Source organism: Stomoxys calcitrans, chromosome 5 (genome assembly GCF_963082655.1).
Source record: "Stomoxys calcitrans chromosome 5, idStoCalc2.1, whole genome shotgun sequence".
In the NCBI taxonomy this organism is placed as follows: Eukaryota; Metazoa; Arthropoda; class Insecta; order Diptera; family Muscidae; genus Stomoxys; species Stomoxys calcitrans.
The window spans coordinates 99,340,334-99,357,156 of record NC_081556.1 but is presented as its reverse complement, the minus strand read 5'-3'; the positions used below and the strand labels follow the sequence as shown (position 1 = coordinate 99,357,156).

The 16,823-nt window shown below is 42.3% G+C and overlaps 1 protein-coding gene across 5 annotated transcripts in view; it reads left to right on the top strand.

Annotated features, from left to right (window-relative positions):
* The window catches only part of LOC106088583 (filamin-C), a 231,617-nt gene that overhangs the window by 117,472 nt on the left and 97,322 nt on the right, over window positions 1-16,823 (top strand). For 4 of the 5 annotated variants that reach the window (XM_013254171.2, XM_013254168.2, XM_013254169.2 and 1 more), the window contains one exon: window positions 7,996-8,450. In XM_013254171.2, coding sequence (XP_013109625.2) covers window positions 7,996-8,450 — 455 coding nt within the window. Of the gene's footprint in view, window positions 1-7,995; window positions 8,451-14,824; window positions 14,875-16,823 lie in introns of those variants that run through there. The other variant, XM_059368460.1, reaches the window with a different exon arrangement.

Below are 16,823 nucleotides of genomic sequence, written 5' to 3'. Positions count from 1 at the left end.
GCCAAGCCAAGGGGCAAACAGCGACCGCCATGGTGGACCCCAAAGCTGGTTGGTCTAAGAAAGGACGGCAGAAAACTCTTCAACAGAGTAAAAGCCACAAGAGCACCACACGATTGGGACATCTATAAGGCTGAGCTAAGAAAGTAATATAAGAGCGAGCTTAGAAAGGCTCAAAACAAATCCTGGGTAGAATTTTGCAGCTCCGTGGAGGATACATCTGAGGTAGAGTACTCTAAGGCTAAGGAAGATTCTATCCTCGAGACTTATTACGGTGAAGTATATTCAGAAGTCAGAGAATGTATGGACAATGTTTTGTGAGGAAACAATTGAGCTACTCGTTGAAATTCTCCAATGGACAACGTGGCGCCAGAAAAGGTTGTCACTGGTATGCATTCATAAGAGGTTTTTAGGGAAATTAGCCGAAAATCCTTTGGGCGATAAGAAGTTTCGAAACCTTCAAGTCACTATATCACCGGTTGAATTACAAGCGGTGTCTGATAGACTGGTTCCTTGGCATTGGGAGATATACCCTGCTTGTATTAGCATATCGTATATACCTGTGGGATGAAGGGACACGAAGGTCATTTTCATTCTGAAAGCAGGAAGCCCCTACCGCACAAAGGCGAAAGTTTTTGGTCCTATTAGTCTGTCATCCTTTATGCTGAAGACTCTTGAGAAGTTTAGAGAAACATATCTCAGGGCAAAGATCCCTGGAGATCGCCTGCCGTGGCTGCAGCATGCATATAGTAAAGGTAAATCCACTGAAACAGCCCTTCACGACCTAGTTGACTACATAGAGGGTTTTCTCGCTCTCAAGGAATATACAGGGACATGAAGATGCTTTTAATAATGTAAAGCCGACGTTAATCATGAAGGAGCTGGAGTTTATAGGCAGCAACACTATCGTAAGAAAGGTTATTAATAACTTACATATTAAAAGATGCATTACGGCGGGCTAGGGATCTGTTGATCTGTTCAGCCGAGGAACACCTCAAGGAGGTGTACTGTCTCCTCTACTTTGGAATATAGCCTTAAACAATATATTATTGTCTCTGGAAGAAAAGGTGTAAAAGTGGTCGCCTATGCCCATGACATAGTTATTGTGGTTAGGGGAAAGTTTCCCAGATCTTTAAGAGATATACTTCAGGAAGATCGAGGTGCAACAGCGAAGTGGGGTACTGAAAGTGGTCTAGGCGTAAATCCGTGCAAGACAAAAATAGTTCTTTTTAGCAGGACATACAAGTTGGACGGGGTCACCCTGCGGCTGTCGAAGGAGGCGAGGTACCCAGACATAGTCCTCGATTCGAAACTGTCCTGGAAGAGGAACACCGAGGAAAGAAGCCGTTAGGCACTGTGGGCTTGTTACTCCTGCAGGAGGATGTTCGGCAGCAAGTGGGGGTAGCTCCTAAGATAATTTAGTGGTTGTATGCAGCCACCGTGAGAGCGGTTCTGACCTATGGAGAACTGGTATGATGGAATGCCGTAAAGAAGAGGACGCGTGCGAGAAGGAGTTCGAGAATGTCCAGAGACTGGCCTGCGTCGGGGTCACAGGGGTACTGAGATCTGTACCGCAGGCAGGCCTGGAGGCAATGCTGGATATGCAGCCCTTTGAGGCCTATATTCGGAACTACGCCGCCAGGGTCGTGCTTAGGCTGAGGGAGCTCGGCATGATGAAGGAGGATGGTTGTGGCCATAGATCGATTCTGGGTGTTATAGGTGCGAAGGGTAGATCGAGGAGGATCTCTGTCTACCTGGCACCAGTGCCGATTGGAGTGAGGACATTCGCGATTCGATTTCCTGGGAGGGACGAATGGAGGGCGAATGCTGTACTTAAGGAGGATGAAATCTCGATCTACACCGATGGCTCCAAGATGTAGTTAGGATCGACCATGGATGGAGGTCCAGATGCATGACAGATTGTTTGAAGTCCCTGGATAGACTCCGGGCCCACAATGTGAAGCTGACATGGGTTCCAGAACATGAGGGGATTCCAGGGAATGAGAGGGCGGACGAGTGCGTCAGGAGGAGTCCGTCAGCGACGGGCGGACCAGTCATCGGTCTTGCCTACGTGACATTTGTCGAACTACTGAACACAGTAGAGGGGATGTCCAGGGCGTCGTCGGTGACAAGATAGGACTCGGTGGATGGTTGGCGGACTGCAAATGCGTTCTGGTCTGTTATCGACCGGAGGGGACGAGGGAGTTGCTGACGTTCGACAGGAGGTCTATGAGTAGCTTAACAGAGGTCATAACCGGACACTGTGCCATAGGCCGCATGGCAGCGCGCATGGGAACGCACAATGACTTCTGGGGGAGTTACCTCGATAAGGATGAAGAGGAGACTTTTGAGCACTTGCTGTGTTCATGTCCGGGTCTTCGGGGGCTCTACTTTTTGCGAAGCCGTTTCTTCTGTGATCTGGTTGAACGAACGTACCTCCGGTAGGTCTCCTGAGATATGTTGAAGGAACTGGAGAGTTCCGACGAGGGGTGCCGTAACCTCCAGCTAAGGTACGTCCATGCTTGCGTGGGGATGGGAGTTTCTTCACCCCCGCTCGGCTTCTCCATTTCTCCTGTCTTTCCTTTACTCGGGTATAAACTCGAGTCCGAGGTCTTACATCTTCTTTCTCTTCCCTTTCTTTCTGGGGTACTACAATGGGCCAGACTGACCTCCAAGTAACTCACCTTTGGTGGGCAACCCACTCAACCTAACCTAACCTACATCAAGTTATGTTCCGACCCGGACCGTAATTGTACTGAATGTTGGAGACCATAGTGAAAGTCTTCCTTGGGAAGAGAGAAAGTTCCATTTACAGAAAGCGCAAAATACCTGCGTGTTTTGTTAGACAGGAAATTGAACTTTAAATCCAACACATTGGAGAGGGCAAGAAAGGCAACTCTTGCCCTATACACCAGCAAGGAGCCATTGGCAAAAATTGGGGGTTTAAACCGCACGTTATGCATTGAGTATACACAGCAGTTGTCAGACCTATAATGCTATATGGTATTGTGATCTGGTGGACGGCTCTTTAAAAGTCCACCTACTACTCATTACTTTAACGGATCCAAAGGATAGTTTTTTTGTACATCACAGCTGCACAGAATTTAATGCTACATCTAATGACTCTGGACATTGTGGCTAGCCAAATTGCTGCGACCACTGTCGTGAGGCTAAGAAGCTTTCTCTTTGGTCACGTGGCGACTACGGACACTGTGTTATCCTTGATACAATGTCCGATGTTCCAGGCAGTGTAGATTAAACCCTGCCTGAGCAACTTTTTGATAAAAAGTTCTGTACCACTATTCCTGATAGAACCGATTGCAACTACAATATCCCTGCTAATAGAAGTTACATAGACTTCTATACGGATGGTTCTGACATAGACGACCAGGTGGTCTGTGTGGTGCAATCTGAAAAACTAGAACTGATCATATCGAGAAGGTTACCCGGCCACTGCAGTGTGTATCAAGCGGAGATCCTTGCAATCAAAGAAGGGGTGAAACGGCTTAGATATAATGTCATAACGACAACTGTCATAAATATCTTCTCAGACAGCCAGGTAGCCATTAAATCCCTGGAGAACGCATTGCTGAATTCAAAAACCGTCTCGACTGTCGCAGATCTCTCAACGAGATGGCTGAACAGTTCAATATTCACCTGTTCTGGGTGCCGGCCCACAGAGATATCCCAGGGAACTGTAAAGCAGACGAGCTTGGGAGACTAGGAACTACCCTACACATTCCAGGGATACTGGAATCTGTAGGTATGGCTCTAGCGAAATGTAAGCTAAGTCTTCAGTATCAGGCCCAAAGGGCAACGAATGATAGATGGGCACAAAGAGAGGGCTGCGAGTATTCCAAAACTATGTGGCCTCATCTAGACTTGAAGAGGTCTACTGCTTTGCTTTCACTAGCTAGAACAGACGTCTAAGTCATAGTGTCCGTCATGACAGGTCACTGTCTAATCGGAAAGCATGCTGACGGACTGAAGGTTGCCAGGAACGACATTTGCAGAAGATGTGAGGACATCGAAGAAGAAGAGACTACAGAACCCCTTTTGTGTGCGTCCCGCACTGGCAGTTAGAAGGAGTTCCACTTTAGGTTGTTGTTGTAGCAGTTTCTTGTATTCTATCTTCCGTCTGCTTGATTCTGTTGAGTGTCAAGATCCAGGAACTCTGCGACTAAGATGGGGTGCGTCCAGAGGGATCTGGGTCCGAGTTGAGTGGGTCTGATTGGGCAGTGAAACAGGTGACGTGTATCGTGTGGTCCCTTGTCACAATTGAGACATACATCTTGCCCGTCGGCATCAATCTTTGCTCTGTAGGAGTTGAGGCGGCTGCATCTGCCGGAACGTAATTGAGCCAGAACTAGTCTGATTTGCCGGGAGAGATCAATTTCTTCGGGCGCAATGGGAGGTGGTCGTTCTCCATGGCCTACATTCACCCAGGAGCTATTTTACGCATCTGCTACCGTGTCTTCGTGAATGTTCTCCTCATCACCTCATGGAGGCCACCGTAGCGCAGAAGAAAGCACGTCCGCCTATGACGCTGGGTTCGAATCCCGACGAGACCTTCAGAAAAAATTTTCAGCGGTGGTTTTCCCCTCCTAATGCTGGCAATAATTGTGAGGTACTATGCCCTGTCAAAACTTCTCTCCAAAGAGGTGTCGCACTGCGGCATGCCGTTCGGACTCGGCTATAAAAAGCTAAGGGGCCTGCTTTTTATAGCCGAGTTTGAGCTTTAACTTGAATTGGACTGCACTCCTAGATATGTGAGAAGTTTGCCCCTGTTCCTTAGTGGAATGTTTATGGACAAAATTTACAAATTTTTCCCGAACCTCACGCTCTGGTATTGCTTAGACAGCATGTAGTTGTGTCTTCTCACTGGTAGGATCTTTGTCTCCTGATGGAGGTGATCCACATGAGAACTGAGGAGATAGCCCGTCGCAGTTCGGAGGGCGGCATTCTGACAGATCTGAATATTATTCCACTGCGTGTCACAGAGCTGACGAGACCACACTGGCGCTGCATAACTTACCACAGACCGGCCAATTGCTTTGTACGTGGTCCACAAGGTTTCTTTGTCTGCACCCCAAGTGCTGCCGGCAAGTGACTTGAGGACCTTGTTTCTACTTTTGACTTGATTGCAAATTGCTGTGCCATATGGGGAGAATATGTATTAGCTGTCAAATGTGACGCCAAGTATTTTGGGTCACTTGTTTGTCGGAATCGTTTCTCCATCGCCCATCAAAGTCAGCTCAGCATTAACTTTACGCATATTTGTGGTAAACAATGTGGCTAAAGATTTTCTGGCAGATATCTTCAGATTTCTTGCAGCGAAATATGAGGCAAGTTCGTTGAGGTTGCCGTTCAACCTATCTCAGATGTCAACAATGAGTGGGGGGCTTGATGCCAAAATCGTACAATCGTCCGCATATGATACGATCTCTATGCCGTCTGGAGGGGGTGGAATGGAGGATAGGTAGAGGTTAAGCAGAGCCGGAGATATCACACCGCCTTGGGGAACACCATGTTTCACTCTACGGTGTTTCGACTTCTTATCCCTAAATTCCATTGGGTCTGATGCCAAAATCGTACAATCGTCCGCATATGATACGATCTCTATGCCGTCTGGAGGGGATGGAATGGAGGATAGGTAGAGGTTAAACAGAGCCGGAGATATCACCCTGCCTTGGGGAACTTCCTGTTTCACTTTACGGCGTTTCGACTTCTTATCCCTAAATTCCACAAATAACTGGCTACCACACAGATAATTCGCGACCCAGCATTTCAGGCCTGGCTGGAGGAACGTGTTCGCAATGTCCTCAAAGAGTTTGGCATGGCTGACCTTGTCAAATGCCTTCGATAGGTCCAGCGCCACGAGGACCGTCCTATCACCTGACCTGGGCTGAGTGAAACCACGGCAAATGTGTGCGGTGATGGCATGCAAAGCAGTTGTTGTGCTATGCAGTCTTCGAAACACATGTTGATGCTCGGCGAATGGGAGTAATGCTCCTACAAGGCTCGGGAGGAGTAATTTCTCAAGCGGCGTTGCTACTGGTGAGAGAAGGGCGATCGGTCTGTATGATTCCCCAAAATCGGGTCCTTTTCAGGCTTCAGTAGCGGGATCACTCTGCCCATTTTCCAGACATCGGCAACTATAGGTGTGTTCAAAGACACTTTAATTTATCATTTCTTTGCGAACCTGTCTGATTTAGCGGATGTGAACATTCGCAAGTTGTTGGGCTTTTTAAAGCGATCTGGAGGGTTCAACGGTAGGAACTAGAAGGCATTATCCTTCTTCTGTTCCTGTGGTATCACAATGGACATAAACGTCTAAGTGAGTCTGATGGCAGACTACCATTTAAACCTAACCTACTCATAATAAATTTTATTAAGATTTGGTATTTGGAAAAAATTAAGTTTAAATTAAAGTTTTGGGCAACCCAATAAAATGTTTTAACAAAAAACCAGTGATGAAGGGCAAAAGTCCGGTGGTGCCGACTGTACAATACGCAGCACCTACCCTATAAGTACAATACAATGTTGGACCTATATCCAATTCTGAACCAATTTTGATGGACCTCGGGGAGCAAATATGTTCAAACTGTAAAAAACTACGGTTGACAAATGACAGCATTATGGCAAATTACCCAAAATCTGACGAACGTATATGTGGGAGCTATATCTAATTCTAAACCGATTGCGAGCAAACTTCGCAGATAATGTGGTAGTCGTCAGGGAAAGCGTTGTGAAAAATTTTAGCAAGATTGGTCCATAAATGCGCTTCCAGTGGCTCTTAAAGTGAAAATCGGGCGATATACATATATGACAGCTATATCTAAATCTGGGCCAATTTCCATGAAATTCACCAGTAATGTTGAGAGTCATAAGAAAATCCTTCCTACAAAATTTCGACAGAATCGGAAAAAAATGATCACTTTTTTGCAATATTTCTCAAAATCAGACGAACATATATATGAGAGCTATATCTAAATCTGAACCTATTTCGAGCAAACACCTCAGATACTCTGGCAGTCATCGAGAAAAGCGTTTTGCAAAATTTTGGCTAGATGGATCAATAAATGCGCTTGCTGTGACTCTAGAAGTTAAAATCGGGAGATATATATATATGAGAGCTATATCTAAATCTGAACCTATTTCCATGAAATTCTCCAGTAATATTGAGAGTCAAGAGAAAATCCCTCCTGCCGAATTTCGAGAAAATCTGTTAACCGAAGACATTTTTATTGCAATATTACTGGAAATCGGACGAACATATATATGGGAGCTATATCTAAATCTGAACCGATTTTGACCAAACTCTATGTATATTGTAGTAGTCATCGAGGAAAGCGTTGTGCAATATTTTGGCAAGATTGGTCAATAAATGTGCTTGCAGTGGATCTAGGAGTGAAAATCGGGCGATATATACATATGAGAGGTATATCTAAATCTGAACCGATTTTCATGAAATTCTACAGTAATGTCGACAGTCGTAAAAAAATCCTTTCTGCCAAATTTCAAGAGAATCGGTTAACAAATGACCATTTTATTGCATTATTACTGAAAATCGGACGAACATATATATGGAAGCTATATCCAGATCTGAACCGATTGTTTCCAATTTCAATAGGCTTCGGCTCTAGGCCGAAAAACATGCCTGAACCAAATTTGAGGACGATCGGATGAAAACTGCGACCTGTACTTTGTACGCAAATTAACATGGACAGACGGACGGAAAGACAGACGGACATAGATAATTCGAATCAGAAAGTGATTCTGAGTCGATCGGTATACTTATTAATAGGTCTTTCTCTCTTCCTTTTGGGTATTACAAACTAATTCACTTAGTTATAATACCCTGTACCACAGTAGTGGTGTAGGGTATACAAATCAAAAAAAGACTGCCGTGAATAGTCACAAAGGCACTGTTAAAAGATTGTCGCTCTAAAGTGTTAAATGTCTCTTTTATTTATTTGTTTCTTTTTCCACTTTTAGACCCAGTGCCATCACTGTCAAGTCACAATCAAACAATACCTATACCGATAAATCTGGTGGCTATACTCGCACCGTCAAAGAGTCCAGCCAGCAGATTGTCACCGAAAGCTCTTCAACCGCCAATGGACAATTGGGAAACGGTGGAGGTGGCGTGGGAAATTATGGCTACAGTAGCCTCTCTCGATTTCGCCCCATAGAGAATACAACTGCAGGAGTTACTGGCGCTAAAGCTATTCGTGTCCAGGATATACCCAATGGTGCCATTGGACGTCCGGTTGAATTCGAAATCGATGGTTCCAAGGCTGGTTCTGGCAATTTGGAGATTTTGGTTAATGGTGGTCGTGTCACCTCATCAGTTCGTTCGTTGGGCGGACAGCGTTTTATAGCAAGTTTTACCCCTCATGAGCCGGGAATTCATACAGTGCAAATAACCTTTAATGGGGAGACTATACCGGGTAAGTAAATAAATCTATATACCTGGCTAACTATTCTGCATATATTCGGTAGGTCACAATGATATATATATTCGGCAGGTCACAATGATGTAAGTTAATTGCAGCAGTTTGATAGTCGTTCGAACAAGATTATCAACAGGATTGCAAGGTATCATACGCCAAACATTTAGTAGGGTTTTTAAAATAACCCCTAAATACGCTACACATAAAAAAACACATATCGTTTATCGACAGAGACAGTGGGAATCGAAAAAAAAAATGGCAGAAAACAACAGATGTCGCCATATGTTTGCCATAATAAGCATCATCAACCAAGACTTAGGCAGCGGGTCTCATTCTCCGTTTACAACTTATCGTATCGATATTTTTCTTGTTAAAGCAATTTGTTTTTATCGACATATGCTTATTGCCTATTCTAACGATAAATCTTAGCTGGCGGGTGCCTGTCCCGATAATTTCAAAAATATGGTAATACACAATCAGCTGTTTTTTGTTTACCGATTGTTGCGTTATATTAGCTGTGTTCGCGTACTTATCCAATAACAATTTGCTGGTAAAAATAAGCAGGAGAATTTTCCTGCTTATCCTATGAAGAAATCGTGAGATCGTGAGAAGACGAGGCTATTACTGAGAGGAAGTAAGAAGAACGTCAGTATAGCCTTTGGTATCACAACGGGACCCAAAGGACTACGAGCTCACTTATGCAAACTAGTTTCGCAAGTGATAGTATATGCAGGGTAAATGGGAAGGATGATGAGACGTTGGAGCATTTCCTATATCATTGCCCGGCTTTCGCGGCTAGCAGACACCGACACTTAGATGGGAACACAATACCAAAAATGAACCAAATTGGGGGTGGGTGAGCAAGTTCGTTCCGGTCCGAAGGAGCGATCGCCGCGGGAACAATGTGGCCATTGGTTATTTGAAGGCGCCTATGACTCGCCTTGTCATATCGAGCATCGTAGGCACTCAGTATTTGAGCAAGAGCCAGTGCTACCCGAACTCTCACTGAGACTCTCCACTAGATACCGCTGATTGTCCGCGACTGCAGTTACAGCTACTCCGGATGGAGCATTCCACTATCCGTAACCTGGACGCGGACGCTCGCAGCTAAGCTTCTCGTGACACCATAAAACACCACACAGATCGGACCTTAATGTTCCTGCTGGTGTAGTGCTCACAGCTATCCCGTACCGGGTCCGTCTGTTGCAATCATTCTACAGCCTTCAAAAATTGAGATATGGAACTGAAGATTTGCACAGATCCGTAATTTCTTTAACAAATCGGATCATAGATTGATCTTCTGATTTGGGGCCTTAAGCTCATAAAAGGCGCATTTATTAACTAAGGCTCCCAATAGCCGAACCGTATATGGTTCGTATCGGGCCATATTCACATGTAATTGCCATATATTGTAGAATGATACGCGGATTCAGGGTCTTAAGCCCATAAAAACCACATTTCTTGTCAGATTTTGCTGAAATTCGGAACAGGGAGTTAAGAGGACACCCGATATTCGTACCTAATATGGATCAAATCGCATCATATTTGGATATAACTGCCGTATAGACTGATCTGGAGATTCAGGGACTTAAGCCCATAAAAGTCGCACTTAACACACGATTTCTCAGAAGTTTTAACAGAGTATGGTCCACATTAGACCACATTTGGATATAGCTACCAATTAGACCGATATGCCAAATTAGAGTCTTAGAGTTTTAAGCACATTAAAGGCGCATTTATTACCTGATTTGATTGAATTTCGGATTTGTGAGTTGCAGTAGGAGGCCTCCGTATGACGCTGAACGCCTGGGTTCAAATCCTGGCGAGACCATTAGGAAAAAAATGTTCAGCGGTGGTTTTCCCCTCCTAATGCTGGCAACATTTGTTAGTTACCAGGCCATGTAAAACTTCTATCCGAAGAGGTGTCGTACTGCAGCACACCGTTCGGACTCGGCTATAAAAATGGAGGCCCCTTATCGTTGAGCTTAAACTGGAATCGGACTGCAGTCATTGATATGTGAGAAATTTGCCACTGTTTCTTAGTGGAAGTACATGGGCATTGATTTCTCATTGATATGTGAAAAAATTGCCACTGTTCCTTAATTTGTAAAATTTGCAGTTGAAGTATGACAACCGATATCCAAACAGAGTATAGTCAAGATAGGGGCATATTTACATTCAGGATCTTTAGCCAATAAAAGCCACTCCCTTAGGCCGACTTTACTTAATTTGGAACAGTAAGTTGGATTGGGTCACCCGATATTCGAACCGTGTATGATCCACATCAGATCATAGTTGCCATACAGGCCCATCTGCCGACTTAGGGTCTTATGCACGTAAAACACGCATTTATTATTCGAATTTGAATTAGGTCCGCGATAGTCGAATTTAGTCAAAAGCACAACTTGTGTAGATATAGCTGTGTTATATGTCTTGAATTGTTTATCGTGATTTTCTCCTGAGTATAATCGTGAGTTTCTTGTGAGTCGTGAATCGTGAGTGTCTTGGGAGCTATATATAAATCTGAACCGATTCTGATGAAATTTTTCAGACATATTTGGACGCCACAAAATCACTTCGTGCCAAATTTGTTAAAGATCGGACCAAAATTGTGCCTTCTACAGCCCTAATAGGTCAAATCGGATGAAAGCTATACATGGGAGCTATATCTAAATCTGAACCGATTTAGATGAAATTTTGCACACGTATTAAGACCTCAAACGAAACATATCATCAACATTTGTAAAGATCGGACCAAAATTGTGGCTCCTACAGCTTTAAAAGGGCATATCGGATAAAAGGTATATATGGGAGCTATATCTAAATATGGACCGATTTTTTTCAAAATCAGTAGCGTTCGTCCTTTTGTGAAAATCGCACAACAAATGCGACCTGTACCTTGATTACAAGAATACATGAACAGACAGACAGACGGACATAGCTAAATGGAATCAGGAAGTGATTCTAAGCCGATCGGTATACTTATCGATGGGTCTACGTCGTCTCCTTCTTAGCGTTGCAAACAAATGCACAAACATTATAGATTTGTGCATTTGTACCACAGTGGTGTTGTAGGGTATAAAAACTCGATGGGATACATGTAGGTACCAAAAAGTACAAAAAAAGTTACCACCTTACCAGCAATGAACACAAGAGAGCCACAATTATGGAATTTGGCACAAAATTTTGATCCCAGAAAATTAAAAAAAACAAGTAAAAGCCTGCTAGGTTCTGCCGGGCCGAATCTTATATACCCTCCACCATGGATCGCATTTGTCGAGTTCTTTTCCCGGCATCTATTCTTAGGCAAAAAAGGATATAAGAAAAGAGTTGCTCTGCTATTAAAAGGATATCAAGATATGGTCCGGTTCGGACCACAATTAAATTATATGTTGGAGACCTGTGTAAAATTTCAGCCAATTCGTATAAGAATTGCGCCCATTGGGGCTCACGAAGTAAAATAGAGAGAACGATTTATATGGGATCTGTATCGGGCTATAGACCGATTCAGACCATAATAAACACGTTTGTTAATGATCATGAGAGGATCCATCGTACAAAATTTCAGGCATATCGGATAATAATTGGGACCTCTAGGGGTCAAGAAGTCAAGATCCCAGATCGGTTTATATGGCAGCTATATCAGGTTATGAACCGATTTGAACCTTATTTGACACAGTTGTTGAAAGTAAAAATAAAATACGTCATGCAAAATTTCAGCAAATCGGATAGGAATTGCGCCCTCTAGAACCTCAAGAAGTCAAATCCCCAGATCTGTTTATATGACAGCTATATCAGGTTATGGACCGATTTCAACCATACTTGGCACAGTTGTTGGATATCATAACGAAATACTTCGTGCAAAAATTCATTCAAATCGGATAAGAATTGTGCCCTCTAGAGGCTCAAGAAGTCAAGACCCAAGATCGGTTTATATGGCAGCTATATCAAAACATGGACCGATTTAAACCATACTTGGCACAGTTGTTGGGTATAATAACAAAACACGTCGTGCGAAATTCCATTCCAATCGGATAAGAATTGCGTACTCTAGAGGCTCAAGAAGTCAAGACCCAAGATCGGTTTATATGGCAGCCATATCAGGTTATGGACCGATTTGAACCATGCCTGGCACAGTTGTTGGATATAATAACAAAACACGTCGTGCAAAATTTCATTTCAATCGGATAAGAATTGCGCACTCTAGAGGCTCAAGAAGTCAAGACCCAAGATCGGTTTATATGACAGCTATATCAAAACATGGACCGATATGGCCCATTTACAATACCAACCGTCCTACACTAATAAGAAGTATTTATGCAAAATTTCAAGCGGCTAGCTTTACTCCTTCGAAAGTTAGCGTGCTTTCGACAGACAAACGGACGGACAGACGGACGGACGGACGGACAGACGGACGGACATGGCTAGATCGACATAAAATGTCACGACGATCAAGAATATATATACTTTATGGGGTCTCAGACGAATATTTCGAGTAGTTACAAACAGAATGACGAAATTAGTATACCCCCCATCTTATGGTGGAGGGTATAAAAACGGGGGTGATCCCTATAAAGTGCATTTTTGCCCTAACTTATCTGTAACAATGGCCTCCAGCGTGGAATCGTATACTTCAGCAAACATTTTACTTTTTGGCAGTAAAAAGTACCATTTTGACTCGTTTTTTGTACCATTTTCTAAACTACGTTTATCATCCCTACTCTTATCTAGATTTTTTTCCAGCATTATCTAAGACTTCTCTAATTCATTTCTCACAAGCGCCACCAACCAGCCTATTTGTGCAACTTAAAATGTGTATCTAAATATAATTTATCTATTCCCACTTTAGCTTATCTTTGTATATGCTTTGCCAACTTTAGCACAGACAAACACATAGTTTTTAGTGTTGCCAATGGGTTTGAAATTTAGCTCAGCCATTCACCACTAGCCAAACTGTTACTTTCATTATCTATAGAACATCTTTAATGAATTTATCTTAAATTTACCATTTCATGGTGTTAGTATCTATATCAAGTTTTTTTTTGCTTGACTATGACGCATAGCGGCGAATTAAATGTATCTTAGAGCAAAACACACAACAATAACAATATAGAGGTTAACAAACAAATTCAACAGGTGTGTCTGCCTTATGGCAGAGGAGGTAGGCAAACACACAAAAGAGGCTAACATTTTTAGTTATGGTCAACATGTGCTGGTGGAAAAAGCTGAATCCAAAACAGATGCTTAGCTGCAATTACCCACAAGAGTTACCTTTCGAGAGAGAGAGAGAGAGAATTACAGTTTTCTTCAATTCAATGCTGTGCGTTTGTTTATTCTTCTTTTTAATTAAGGTAGATAAAATACGATCTCTGAGAAATATGGCGAGAGAGGCTTGCCATATGCGAGAGTATTCGCTTCAATTCATTCAAGTAAGGCACACAGGTATGCTAAGGCAAGGCTTAAACCAAGGGCCGGCAGTATGAAATCGCGTTTTAAACTAAACTGACACGTCAACGGAAAAATCAAACGAAAGAAAAACAAACTCGCTTTGCATCAGCTAACGAAGAATCTGCTGGAATCAATTGTGAATTTTAAGCGCATACCTTTGCTATTTTCAATTCGCATCAGAGAGTACCTAATAGGTGCTACACATAAGTGCAAAGTGAAAATATTTTTTCTATGCGTGTGTGTGTGTATCTGTGGAAGAAATCTCAAAAGCCTGGGGCGCGATAAAAAAAAATCGAGTGTTTGTGCGTGTAACTAAGCGAAGAAAGCAAAACAAATTTCCTAACACAATATAAAATTAAAAAGAAAAAATTATAAAAATGTTTCATAAAGTTTAAAGAAATTCCTTAGCAAATACAAAAAAAAAACTAAAATTTATCGAAACAAATTCTTTAAGCATGATCACATTCTCAAACGTAACCAACAACAACCAAACCGACAACAAATACAGCAAAAACAAAACAACAACGTTTGTGTTTCTTACCCGTTTCTCTCAAGCCAAAGTTGCCATCGTCAAACGATGTCGTCGTAGTCGTTGTCGCTGTCGCTGTCGTCGCCGCCGCCGCTGAAATAACAACAAAAACAAGAATTTAATACCAATTCTATGCAAATGTTACCAGCAATAGTTGTCTATTCATACACTTATCTCTAATGCTTAAAGGGTTATTAAAAAGTAGCAAAAAGTAAATAAAATTGGGATTTTATAAAAAAGGAACCAAAAAGTAAATAAAATTGGGATTTAGATGATGTGGAAATTCAATTTTTCGCAACCAATGCACCATCCTTGATGGCTTGCAATAGTGGATAGACCAGTGTGGCCATAGCACAGTTTTCCAACATTTACCACATACACATGATGGAAGTACGTATGTAAAGGAGAAGCTTCTGTGAACTTGTTGCCAATTCTATTGCAGAAGTAAGTGTCGCTCGAAAGAACAGCTGATTTTGATGTCTAAAGCCTGAAAGTATTGACTTGGACTTTTCGCCTGAATAACTGGCAAAACGCATTTTAAAAACAATGGTGACGAAGAGTGCGCGAACACATTCCTTAGAATTGGTACTGAGTTCTATAAGCAAAATAGTAGCGACATGTCGCTGCGTCAATACAAATTTCGCTTCAATTAATTGCCAATGTAATTAAATGCTCACGAAATGGCCACTAATCAACTCTGTTTCAATGATGTCGTCTTTGTTGTGTGTTTTAGTTTGACCTTTGTTGGTGTTCTGGCAAAGAATAGAGTCCTTCGGAATTCGCTTACGTTTAATAGGCATTTTCGTTGCGAATGCAGACAGTAGTAGGCTTTAGCGAAATACAGGATTCACTGAATAAGGTTAAGTGAGTAGCCATAAGTGAATAGGCATTTTCGTTGCGAGTGAAGACAGTACTAGGCTTTAGCGAAAAATAGGATTCACTGAATAAGGTTAAGCCAAGCGAATAGCCGACATACAATTTTTCTAATTTTGGATAGTACTTGGCATTGCTCTCTTTTTACATTCATTTTCTGTTTACGTTTTCTCATATTTAACGACATTTTCATCCGTCAGATTTGACATCCTTAATGATGTTCATGGGGCCTATCCACTTTATGTTTTGGCAAGTGATCTAACCAGCTGTTAGTGAATCCTGAGCGAAAGAAAGCAGTTCAATGTATGTGGCTGTTATAAATGTAGTTGTATTCAACGAAATTTTATTTCAATATGAAATCAGCTGATTTTGAACCTTCCCTAGTTTTCAAAAATGCCAGATCTCAGAGATGGGTGCGGCGAATCAAGCGAAAATTTGTTTGAGCTGTTATAGTAATCTAAAAACTAAAATTTGGTATCCAAATTTAGGATATGTCCTTGCCAAAGGGATATATAGACCAATCATGACAATATTGGACTCAAATGAAAATAAAATGAATCTGTTATCCAATTTCGAGGCCATGTGCTTTGGTGGACGCCCCATCACCTAAACTCCTTCTAAACCAGACATATTTACCGACCATGCCATGGAGACCACCGTAACGCAGAGGTTACCATAACCGCCTATGACGCTGAATGCTTAGGTTCGTCTCACGGCGAGAACATCAGAAACACGTAAAAGCGGGCTAAGTGCGACCGGGCCGAATCTTATATAACCTTCAACATGGATTACATTTGTCGAATTCTTTTCCCGGTATCTCTTTTTAGGGAAACAAATCCCAGATCGATTTATATGGCAGCCATTTGAGGTTAAAAACCGATTTAAACCATACTTAGCACATTTGTTGGAAGTCATAACAAAATACGTCATGTAAAATTTTAGCTAAATCGGATAAGAATTGCGCCTCCTAGAGGCTCAAGAAGTGAAGATTCTCTTTTTTGTCGGGTTCTTTTCCCGGTATCTCTTTTAGGGAAACAAAGGATAAACGAAAAGAATTGCTATGCTATTGGAGCTATATTAAGTTATGGTCCAATTCGGAATGTTGGATAGGAATTGCGCCCTCTAGTGGCTCAAGAGGTCAAGACCCCAGATCGGTTTATATGACATCTATATCAGGTGGTGGACAGATTTTACCCATATTCAGTACGGTTGTTGGAAATCATAACAAAACACCTCGTGCAAACTTTCAGCCAAATCGGATAAGAATTGCGCCCTCTAGAGGCTCAAGAAGTCAAGATTCAAGATCGGTTTATATGGCAGCTATATCAGGTGGTGGGCATATTTCAACCATACTTAATACGGTTGTTGAGAAACATAACAAAATACGTCATGCCAAATTTCAGCCAAATCGGATAGCAATGCGCCCTCTAGAGGCTCAAGAAGTCAAGATTCAAGATCGGTTTATATGGCAGCTGTATAAGGTAATGGACATATTTCAACCATACTTAGAACGGTTTCAG